This window comes from Chiloscyllium punctatum, chromosome 32 (assembly GCF_047496795.1).
Source record: "Chiloscyllium punctatum isolate Juve2018m chromosome 32, sChiPun1.3, whole genome shotgun sequence".
In the NCBI taxonomy this organism is placed as follows: Eukaryota; Metazoa; Chordata; class Chondrichthyes; order Orectolobiformes; family Hemiscylliidae; genus Chiloscyllium; species Chiloscyllium punctatum.
This window is the reverse complement of record NC_092770.1, coordinates 18,428,865-18,441,138: the sequence shown is the minus strand read 5'-3', so window position 1 is coordinate 18,441,138 and position 12,274 is coordinate 18,428,865. Positions and strand designations below refer to the sequence as shown.

The window sequence follows — 12,274 nt, the reverse complement described above, 5'->3', positions numbered from 1 at the left end:
AGGGGAAAGTAACATAGAGTACAATAGGTGAATGGGGGAACGGATGAAGGTGATAGGTCGGGAGGGGCAGGGTGGAGTGGACAGGTGGAAAAGAAGATAGGCAGGTAGGACAAGTCATGGGGACAGTGCTGAGCTGGAAGTTTGGAACTGGGGTGAAGTGGGGGAAGGGGAAATGAGGAAACCATTGAAGTCCACACTAATGCCCTGGGGTTGAAGATGAGGCATTCTTCCTCCAGACATCTGGTGGTGAGGGAGCGGTGGTGAAGGAGGCCCAGGATCTCCATGTCCTCGGCAGAGTGGGAGGGGGAGTTGAAATGTTGGGCCACAGAGCGGTGTGTTTGGTGTGGGTGTCCTGGAGATGTTCCCGAAAGCGCTCTGCTAGGAGGCGTCCAGTCTCCCCAATGTAGAGGAGACTGCATCGGGAGCAACGGATACAATAAATGATATTGGTGGATGTGCAGGTAAAACTTTGATGGATGTGGAAGGCTCCATTAGGGCCTTGGATGGAGGTGAGGGAGGATGTGTGGGTGCAGGTTTTGCAATTCCTGTGGTGGCAGGGGGAGGTGCCAGAATGGGAGGGTGGGTTGTGGGGGGGGGGGGGGGAACGTGGAGCGTGGACCTGACCAGGTAGTCAGGGAGGAACGGTCTTTGCAAAAGGTGGGGAGGGAAATATATCTCTGGTGGTGGGGTCTGTTTGGAGGTGGCGGAAATGTCGGCGGATGATTTGGTTTATGCGAAGGTTGCTAGGGTGGATCCAGTTTCCAGCATCTGCAGTCATTGTTTTTACCCAATCTTTCCAAGGGGTTTTTGTCCTTTAAGTGAATATATTTTGTAATTGTGTACTAATTGCTTTAAATACTAGCCATCGCTTGTCCATTATCATATGTTTTAATCTAAATTCTCAATCTATCTTTCCCAACTTGCCCTCATCCCTACATATCTAAATAATGTAAGCTTGAAGACCCTAGTTTCAGGCTTAACTAAATCACTCGTACGTGATACGAAATTCCATCATATTATAGTTGCTCTTTCCTAAAGGCCTCTTTATTACAAGATTGTTAATTAATCCTTTTCATTGCACAATGGATGAAGTGTAACCTGGTTGGCTCCTGCTGATCTAGAAAACTATTTTGTAAGCATTCTATGAATCCATCCTCTACCTATTATAGCAAATTTGTTTACCCAATCTGCGTGAAGATTGCAATTCCAACATGACTTGCAATATTATCCTAATTACATGTAACTCTGGTTTATAACTGGCCTAATCCTATTGTTTAATGCTGTTTAAATTTATACATTTAATTTGATAATTATTTCCAAATTACTTGCTGCAGTGAGAATCTTGAGAATTCTCATGTCTAAGTAATCAGAATATGCCCAGCTCAAAGTGTGGGAACAAATTATCTTCACGTCTTTTGGCTTGATTGGCTTCACCAAGTATACTTTTTAAAAAAACAAAACGTTGCAGCAAATTTGACAAATGTTCCTACTAGAATGCAACTTTTTTTTTCTAAGAAGACCCTGCTTTTTAAACTCTCATTGGTCATTGTGACTTTGCTGTGAAACGTGAAAAGCACGAACAGTTATAAAATGCCCTGCAGTGCATGTTTTCAGATACAAGTCCTGAACTGGTAACCTTGTGACCTCCCAATTAAGTATGCAAAACAGTTACATTACCATTTTATGGCACATAATTGCTCCCACAAATACATTCTCGAGTGAAATAGTAAATGCAAACTGGGTTACAAAGCAGCCCTTAACCCATTCTCTCCATTTGCAGCGTTGAAAAGATTCTGTGCTAATTGTTTTATAATAGCTGTCCACAAAAGTATTTCAATCTTTTCGTATTAATTAGGATTTGCTACCTTGCGCTGCTTTATGTAGATAGAAAACACAGCTGAGCCTAAGGTAGAACTTTTATAGCAAAAATGAAATGGTTAAAATAGAAACACTTTACCAGAGTGCAACAATATACAGAAATCAAAGTAGCCTGAGATTCTGGTAATAATTTTGACTTTCACCTCATTTGGTAATGGCTTTTTTTTAAGGTTTTTTGACAAGATCTCGCAGCTGTGATTTGAGTCCTTCTCAAATGTTTTTTTAAAATGTGTAATTTCCTGACTGTCCACTGAAAATCCTATTGCTTTTCTTAAAATATTGTTGCAGCATTTGTTTTTAATAAGTGGTGTATCCAATCTGCGAAGGCAATAAAATAGACTTGTGCAATTAAATTGGGGAAATGTTATTAAAATCCCTTAGATATGGTTAGCCCTGTCAAGCACTTTCACTGGATCACAATAGGTTAATTATTTACTTTAGTCACCAGTCTCTTCATCTAATGAAACCCACAGCTGTGTTGGATCTGTGCTTGGATGTGTGGATCCCATTGTTATGCAGCTCTCCAAAGGCTACACGCTGCCTCTGATGGAGCAGCCTCGCTTCTTTCTGTTTTCCTGCCTTTCTGTGTCAATTTCATGCATCTTTTATCATTCCCTTTCACACAAAACAAACAACACACACTGGCCCTCTGTAACCTTAGCAGTCTACATTTTCCACAGTCTGCTGCTATTCACAGTTGTGCTTATTTCACCATACAAGAAGGTTGTGTGAAGTTTTCCCAAAGATGCCTATTCACCTGTTAGCCCAGAAGCATTGGTTAGGGGACTGTAGGGTCTTGGTTTTAACCCCCTTTGCTGGGTGTTCATTGTGTGGCCTTCCCATTTCACCCCATCCAGTCCCACACACGGGAATTCATAATTTTGTGAATGGCCACTAGATCCTCCTGGCTTACTGTGGGTATCACCTGTGATTCAAGTGATTTTTTTTCTATTCTTTGATAGGTTCTTTGTTTGTTTAGATTAGATTCCCTACAGTATGGAAACAGGCCCTTCAGCCCAACCAGTCCACACCAACCCTCCTGAAGAGTAACCCACCCAGACCCATTTCCCTCTGACTAATGCACCATAGGCAATTTAGCATGGCCAATTCACCTGACCTGCACATCTTTGGACTGTGGGAGGAAACCGGAGCACCGGGAGGAAACCCATGCAGACGCAGAGAATATGCAGTCTTCACATAGACAGTCGCCCGAGGCTGGAATCGAAGCTGGAACCCTGGTGCTGTGAGGCAGCAGCTGAGTCACCGTGCCGCTGGGTTTAAACAACTGCTGTGACGTTGCAGCAATTAATTTGCTTAGATACTGGGTACATTCTACTTAAGAGTGGAAAAAATTCACACTCAATCCAACTTTTCCATTCTTAGAGTTAGAGAGTCATAGAAATGTACAGCATGGAAACAGACCCTTCAGTCCAACTCGTCTATGCCGACCAGAGATCCCAACCTAATCTAGTCCCATTCTCCAGCACTTTGGCCATATCGCTCCAAACCCTTCCTATTCATCTAAGCATCCAGATATCTTAAATGCTGCAATTGTACCAGCCTCCAGCACTTCCTCTGGCAGCCCATTCCATACATGCACAACTCTATGCGTGAAGACGTTTCCCCTTAGGTTCCTTTTATATCTTTTCCCCTTATGAAAATATTAATTCTCAGATTGTGACTGATCTTGCAGAGACTGATGCTTATTATAGAGCAGGGCTCAATGGACCAAATGGCCTACTGTTTCAAATTCTTGTGTGCCCATCATGAACTGTTCTGCTACAAATAAGTGACTTTGTCAGGAATTAATGGCATTGGTATGGGATAGAAATCACTTTTTGTTTTCACTGATGCCAGCTCTTTATTTCCAGATTGGTTTAAACTGAGTTCGACAATTGAAATTGTCATGAACTCCCATTCTCCCGATTTTAATCCCTGACCTTGGTCAAAGTAACGTAACCATTTAACCATAGAATTAAGATTTTATCATCCAGGGATGGTATGAGCAAGAATAGTCAAAGCATTTGAGGAATTTTTTAGGTGTATTACTTTTCAGAATCTGATATGTAAGTGAACATGTGGAAATGAGCAGTGTGGTTTGGAAATATATCTGTGTTTACAGAGTCTTTGTAGCATGCCAATGATTGGATGGTGCATTTGTGACTAATTGCAAAAGATACTACAAACTTCTGCTGGTAAAGCTCTCTCTCGCTCCCTTAGGTGTCTGTGGTTTGATTGTGCCTCAGGAAGACATGCCATTCTGTGACAGTGGAATCTGTCCAGACATCATTATGAATCCTCACGGTTACCCCTCCCGAATGACAGTGAGTATGGACCGCTGTATTCTGCGCAATGTTTACCCCAAGGGTACACTCCCTTTGGAAGTGACATGTCCTTCAGCAACAACTGTTTACTGCAGGTGTATTGGAACGGATTTCCCATAAGTAAATGGAACAGAGGCCAAAGTTTTAACTGGAATAAGAAACATCTGTGAAGGGATTCTGTTTGTATGGCACTTTGAAAGTTGGATCACCAAGGAGCCGATTACACTGCTACTTCAGTACCTATTCTGCTATATGCCTTAACACTGAATTTGTAATTTAAATCTAAAATGGGGCTCAACTTGCATTGATATGAGAATTATTTTAGCACTCCAAAATGATATTGTAAGTCCGATTCACCAGTTTTCAAAACCCTTCGGGTTCAGTTTAAATACTTGGACATTTTTAACCTTCCTTGGGTTCCCTTTCGCATTAAACAAATAGGAGTTCTGCATTCGCCATATTCTAAATGTTTAATATTGGAAAAGGTCTCTAACAAAGTGTGTATTGAGGCACACAGTAGCTCACTCCTTGACAGAGTAGTTAGATTTTCCAGCCAGTCAGTAAAGAAGCAATGCAAACAGGGCACTTTCTAGTGTAGCTCAGGCAGCAGCTGGGATGACCAGCATCATGGTAGATATGCACTGAAAGACTTGCAACACATTCTGTCTCAACGTTGATGAGAGTTTAGTGGGGGAAATTGGCTGAAAGGTTTTCCCTGCGTCCTCAACTCTGAAGATACGTGGTTGGCTTTTAATTGCAAAAAAGCCTGTTCGTACCCCAGTTTACAAAACTCTGAAACTTTCTTCCCAAAGAGAATGTTGATTCTAGAGGTAAGTTGAGACTTTCAATATTCAAATGAATAGATTTGTGTTAGGTAAGATATCAAAGAATATACAGTTTAAGGAGAATAAATAGATTTGAGGTACAGATGGTCCAGTTTGTGTTTGAGGTGTTGAAAGACCTGTTCCTGTTTCAAAGCATCATTGGTTATCGGAACTATCTATTTGTGCTGTCAAACTGTAGACCTGATGTATGGACTTTTTGTTAATAATGTCACCTGCCATTTAATCTTAAAAAATAAAGTGACAAGACCATTCATTGGAGTGCCTGCCTCCACCACACTGTATTAATTCAGCGTTCTTACGGATGCACAGTTTTTAAGTGAGGCTTTTTCCCACCCCTGTAGCCACAAAGTTGCAACAATAAAGATTTCTAATTCAGTGGTTTCATCTCTGCTTTAAAGTCAATTTGTATCTAGCAACCTAGTATGAAAGCTCAGCTCATATATTTTGACAGCTGTAACAAATTCTAGTATGACAGCTGACACAGTCAACAATATTCTCAATAAATCAATGCACAGCGCTCTAAAAACAAATCAATTTACCTATTTTCCATTGTTGATGGACCCTTCTAAAGAAAAAAGTTCCAAGATCTGGGTCCACAGTTTTTGATGAGGTGTAAGCCCACTGAGACATTCCATGTCTGTGTGTACTGTGTTTTGCTGAATTCTTGCCCAGTGCATACAATTAATGAGCAAATGTGTTGCCTCCTTCTCTCCACCCTCCTCCCCTCCCCGCTTCCTGCTGGCAGAAATGAGTATGATTAAAATAGTTAAATTATTTATAATTTTTTTGAAGGCATGCCAGGATTTTAAAAAAATTGTTGTTGTCAAAGGTGACACTGACAAGGCTAACATTTGTTGTCCATCCATTGGGACAAGAGAGACCAGAATCTCTTGTAATCAACTTAATGAACACTCATCTCTTACCTTGCATAAAACTGAAACAAAGTGGTACGATTTGCTGGGATCAAGTGAAAGCATAAATTCGTGTCTGTTTTTAATATTGATGAATGTGTTACAGTCAGTCAGAAAGGAAAGGGACGGTTACTGGGAAAAATTAATTTGGAGGGGCGAGGGAGAGAGATGGAAGTGTCATGGAAAGTGAATTCCAATGGATGGGTGGGGTACCTGAATAATATAGATACAGAGATTTCACAGTCAGGAGGATGCATTGGGCCATCTTGTTTACACTGGTGCAAATTTCTTGCCTTTTTCCCAATACCCTGCTCACCATTTCTATCTGAATAATAATAATCCAGTGTCCTTTTTGATGGGATGGGAGAGGTTCTGGGATGAGGGAGTAACTTTGGAGTGGTTGGGAGTGTGTCACTAACGTAGGGTGAAACCATGCAATTGAAAGCTAGGCTTGAGAATTGGGGAAATAGTAATCATTTCTGAATTTTGGCTTTCCAGGGTTTGTGAATATGTTACTTGCTGTCATTTCCTTGTCTCTAGGTTGGTAAGTTGATTGAACTGTTGGCAGGGAAGGCTGGTCTCCTGGATGGCAGGTTCCACTATGGCACTGCCTTTGGTGGCAGCAAAGTAAAGGATGTTTGTGAGGATTTGATACATTATGGTTACAATTATCTTGGCAAGGATTATGTAACCTCTGGAATCACTGGGTAAGTCTGTTTCATAAATATTGATCTTGATGTCCTGTATTTTTAAGTAGAGTGTGGTGCTGGCAATGCACAGCAGGTCAGGCAGCATCTGAGGAGCAGGAGAATTGATGTTTCAGGCATAAGCTCTTCATCAGCAATATTTCTCCTAGTACTGTATTTAACACCACTAATGCCATTCTAGACTTTTATGGTGAGAATAGAGATATTGGATAGTATTTCTGAAGAGAGAAGGTTGTGGAGAGATTTGACAGAGGTTCAAAATCATGAAACCCTTAAACACGGTAACTAAGGAGAAACCGTTACCAGTGATGGAAGGATTGGTAACCAGAGGAGACAGGTTGAAAGTTTTGCTAGCAAAACTGGGGGGAAAATTACATTTTTGTTCCATCCAAGCTGTCTGAAAGAAATGTGTATCTGATAGGGACAGTATCTTTCAAAAGGGAATTGCTTAAATACTTGAATGCCTTTTTAATAAGAAGGGGATTGAGTTTAAGAGCCACAAGGTTTTGCTGCAACTCCATAAAACCCAGTAAATGCAATTCAATAAAACGGGGTGGCACAGTCGCTCAGTGGTTAGCACTGCTGCCTCAGGGCACCAGGGACCTGGGTTCAATTCCAGCCTCTGGCGACTGGCTGTGTGGAATTTCCACATTTTTCCTGTGTCTGTGTGGATTTCCTCTGGGTGCTCTGGTTTCCTTCCACCATCCAAAGATGTGCGGATTAGGTGAATTGTCCATGCTAAATTGCAAATAGTGTTAAGGGATGTGTAAAGTTAGGTACATTAATCAGGGGTAAGTGTAGAGTAATAGGTTAGGGGGGTGGGTTACTCTGTAGACGGTCAATGTGAACTAGTTGGGCCGAAGGGCCTGTTGCCACACAGTAGGGATTCTATGATTCTAAACCCTGGTTAGACTGCACTAGAATATTGTGTCCAGTTCTGGTCACCTCATTATAGGAAGGATGTAGGTGCTTTTGAGAGGATGCAGAGGAGATTTACCAGGATTCTGCCTGGATTGGAGAACTTCTGTTATGAAGAGCGGTTGAGTGAGCTTGGGCTCTTCCCATTGGGAAGAAGAAGGAAGAGAGGTGACTTGATAGAGGTATACAAGGTAAACAGAAGCATAGAGTAGATAGCCAGAGACTTTTTCCCCGGCGTAGAAATAGCAGTCACAAGGGGTCATAATTTTAAGGTGATTGGAGGAAGGTATAGGGGAGATGTCAGAGGTAGGTTCTTTATGCAGAATATGGTGGGTCCATGGATTGCACAGCCAGCAGTGGTAGTAGAATCAGAGACATTAGGGACATTTAAGTAACTGCTGGACGACAGTACATTGAGGGATGTGTAGGTTAGGTTGATCATACATTAAGGTAAATGCTGAAGCACAACATAGTGGGCCAAAGGGCCTGTATGTTTGATCAAGAGGGAAATGTGCAGGGAAGGAGTACGGCTAATTCAACTTCTCTGAAAAGAGCCAATGCCAACCTGATGGATTGAAAGGCCTCATTCAGTGCTGCGTTATTCTCTGATTTGACCTAGATACTCTGTACAATAATATGTAATAGTAACAGTCAATATAACTGGCTGTTAGCAATGAAAAGTATATATAACCTTTGCTGCAAAGTATACAGTTTTAATCAATGTGACTAAACTGAGACATTGGAGCAGTGGGAGCTGCCTCTGCAAAGTCAGCTTAGATCTTGAATCCTTAAACTCTTTCAGCACCGTGCAGTTCTGAGGAAATGCCACACTGTCAGAATAGCAGCTCTTTTGGACAAGACAAAACCAAAGCTCCGTTTGTCCATTAATTTAGATTAGATTTATCCCATAGTGCATATGCTGTCTGGGGGAAGGTTCTCCTAGTGTCCCAATCGGTACTTATCAAAAACTGATCACTTAGTCATTGATGTCACTGCTGTATTCCAATTTAATGCTCTTGATGTCTACACTGCAATAAAAAGTGGACTTCATAAAGCACTTCATTGCACGTGCTGACTGTGGTGTCATAAGCACATAAACATCCAAGTGCCATGTCTGACTTTTTAAACAAGTGAAGATTAAAAGTATAGAGTACAAATTTGCTGAACGTTCAAGGAAGTTAAGAACCGTAGTAAAAGTGATTAATCCATATTTTGTGTTAATGTTTCGAAATATTCTTGTGTGTTTGATTTTTTAAAAAAAATCTAATTATGAAAGCAGAGATCTAGGTAGTTAATAAGTACTAAGATCCTTAAAATGTTTATTGAGTATAATGAGACAGATTATGCTGAATTTGGTACAGTTGGGCTTCAAAAATTATTTTTATTCATTCATTCTCTGGATAGCGGTGTCACTGATAGTCGTCCTCGATAAAGCTGTGATTGTAAGCCACTTTGTTCCACTACAGTCCATGTGGTAATGTACAACAAGTCTCTCATCAACATGCTGTAGTTTTGTGCTCAGGGGTGCCTTGTAATCCACTTCCTCCTATCACCTCCTCTTGTCTTTGTCAGTGAGCCATTGGAAGCATACATCTACTTTGGTCCTGTGTACTATCAGAAGCTGAAACACATGGTGCTAGATAAGATGCATGCACGAGCGCGAGGTCCCCGGGCCGTACTCACCAGGTGAGCTCTCATCAGTGTTGAATTAATATTGTCTCATTGCTTAATAGTCAAGCTGTAGGTCATGGAGAGCTTCAGTTGGTCACCTGACTGGAACTGTTCCATTGTATATGGTTAGAGGTAGGGACCTGAAATTGAATCTTTGGATATAATTTAGCTACAGTTGAAAAAGAAACCAGCAATCAAAGCTTCCCAGACTTTTAGTGCAAGTGTGATTTGCAGGTGTAAGGCACACATCCCAAGGCTCCAGTGGCAGATCTTCACAGGCAGCCTGTCCCTTTGGCTCTCCACAGTAGGCTATTACCTCCACACTGGATATTACCTCATGATCATCATGTCCAACATTAGATGTGATTCCACGATTGGGCACCACTTTAAGCAATCCTGATTCTGCTAAGAATTACACTTACAAATGTTGAAAGATTTTTAGTCAGGCTTACAGTGTGACTCACTGATGTGTGTTAGAAGTTTCACACAGGGCACGTGAGTGAGTCACGCTGCGGGTCTGATTAAATCCAAGTTTGAACAAGTTGGATCTATACCCAGTGGGATTTAATAGAGTGAGAGGTGATCTTAATGAAATATTCAAGGCTACAGGATAAGATGGATACCAGGAGGGTGTTTCTTCAGGGAGAAACTCAAACTAGGGGCATGGTTTGAAATAGAGATGAGAAGTTTCTCCTCACAGAAAGTTGTTCGACCGTGGAATTTTGCTCCTCCAGAGGTGAGTACAGGTTGGGCCTGTATTTATTCAAGGCTGACTTAAATAGATATTTGATAGACCAGTGAATCAGGAGTTACTGGGTCACGCAGGAAAGTGTAGATTAGACCATAACCAAATCAGCCCATCGAATGGTGGAACAAGCTCTTGCTCCTGAGTCCTGTATTCCTTTTGAAATTTGGTATTCTTGCAATTCTGTCCTGATGTGTGCAAGATGAAAAGCTTTGACAGTAAATCCTTCCTCTTTAGCAGCACTGAAGTTGTGTACTATCAAACAACAACTTAATTTGGCATTCATTGAAGTTTCAGTGAAGTATGTAGGTGTTCAAGTTAGGTAAAGTACCCATAGTTGCTAAATTACTCTCTGATATATAGGCTAGGTGCATAAGTCAGGGGTAAATCTAGGGTAATAGGGGAGGGGAGTGGGTCTGGGTGGGTTACTCTTCAGAGGGATTGGTGTGGACTTGTTGGGCCAAAGGGCCTGTTTCATGCTGTAGGGGTTATATGATTCTATGATAATGTACTAAAATTTAAATCAAAAGGGACAACGTTGGGGATCTGACTAAAAGATTTTGAGATACAAACTGCAGAAGGATATTCAGCCCATTAAACTTGTTTGACCACTTGGTGGATCTGATGATCCTCACATCCACTTTCCTGCCATTTCCTGGAAATTGTTTTAGAAGCAGTTCAGAGAAGGTACAGTCAAGTCATTCCTGGGATGAAGTTCTTATCTTCTATATGTTGAATCTCTACTGATTAAAAATCTGTCTACATCAGTAAGATCCCCATGGTATAGATACCTGTGTTTGTATATAATTTTGCACTTTGCAAGCTTCACGTTATCTTAATTTCGTGATGATTCTCTCAAAATTTGACCTGCCAGGCAACCGACTGAAGGACGATCACGTGATGGAGGTTTGCGTCTTGGTGAGATGGAACGAGATTGCCTGATTGGTTATGGAGCCAGCATGATGCTGTTGGAGAGGTTAATGATCTCCAGTGATGCTTTTGAGGTGGATGTCTGTGGACAGTGTGGTCTGCTGGGATACTCTGGCTGGTAAATACATCTACTTCCATCCACTTCTTGCTAAGAAGTGTCCTGAGAGCATTAGCTATCTGCACCCCATAAAGCATTGCTCATGGTTGTAGTCGCATCTTAGATTAAGATGTAAAGTTCTTGTTCAAAGAATTGGGTCCAAATCACTCTGTTCTGCCAAATCAATGCAATGCTAAGATAGTGCTACACTTCTAAAGGAGGGAGAAAAGGAGTAAGAGTATGCCACATTTTCAGAAGGCCAGCACTATCGGAGGGACCACACAGATGCAGGGCTGAGCTTCAGTGGGCCAGCGCTGCACTGTCCGTGGGCCAGTGCTGAGAGAGGGTCAGCCATTCAGAGGAATTATTAAATCGCCCTCCTGTCTAATGGGTGGGTATGACTGATCCCACACCACATTTTCGAAGATGATCAGGGAAAATCTCTCCAGTATAGTGTGGCAAATAAATATCCCTCTCTGCATTAAACAGATGATCGGATCACTATCCACTATTGTTTCTGGGAGGTAGCTGGGTCCGAATTGGCTGGTATATTTTCTACATTGAAAGCTGGGAGCACTTTCCATTGTGGCAGGCGCTATTGAAATGCAAGCCTTTCTTTTGTTAGGCCTTGGGGCCAGACAAATCAATCTTTCCCACAGGTTGCCAGATGTATTGGTTATTAACTTCACCACGTGACAGGATGGACTTAACCTGACGGTGAAGTTTGTGTCAAAGTTGCTCCACTACCATAACCTATTTGCTGTCACTATCCTGGTTCTTTGAAAATGTGTGTTCTAAACATTTTAACTGCATTTAATGTTTATCCTATGTGCAGAGATCTTAGATTTTCTTGTTACTTGGTTGTGTGGCACGGTTTATCTGTACTGTGTTCAGAAAATAGTAAATGTTTGAGTTTACTGGAGTATGGTTTTAATCTTCACAATAATATTCAGGATCCATCACTCAATAAGTATAATTAATCACAGCTCATAGAATCATTACAGCAAAGGACAAAAGGCCATTTGACCCATTGATGTCCATTCTGCCTCTCCCAATGTCCCTGGACATCTTTCTTGTCCTGAATACATAGAAAATGTAGAAAATTTTTACTTCACAAGAGTAAACCACGACCCCTATTCCCACTGATTACACTGGACAAAGAACAAACTACCCAGCCTCCTCCCTTTTTCCAGTCTATTTTGTACATGGCATCAGTTGCATTTTAATGCATCAATTAAAAATTTAATT

At 41.4% G+C, this 12,274-nt stretch overlaps 1 protein-coding gene across 1 annotated transcript in view; it reads left to right on the top strand.

The window, feature by feature from the left end:
• polr3b (polymerase (RNA) III (DNA directed) polypeptide B) overlaps window positions 1-12,274 on the top strand; it is a 95,794-nt gene that overhangs the window by 82,410 nt on the left and 1,110 nt on the right. Inside the window, exons 24-27 of the mRNA XM_072551794.1 lie at window positions 4,099-4,202; window positions 6,499-6,665; window positions 9,156-9,269; window positions 10,874-11,047. Of these exons, the coding sequence (XP_072407895.1) occupies window positions 4,099-4,202; window positions 6,499-6,665; window positions 9,156-9,269; window positions 10,874-11,047 (559 nt within the window). The remainder of the gene's footprint in view (window positions 1-4,098; window positions 4,203-6,498; window positions 6,666-9,155; window positions 9,270-10,873; window positions 11,048-12,274) is intronic.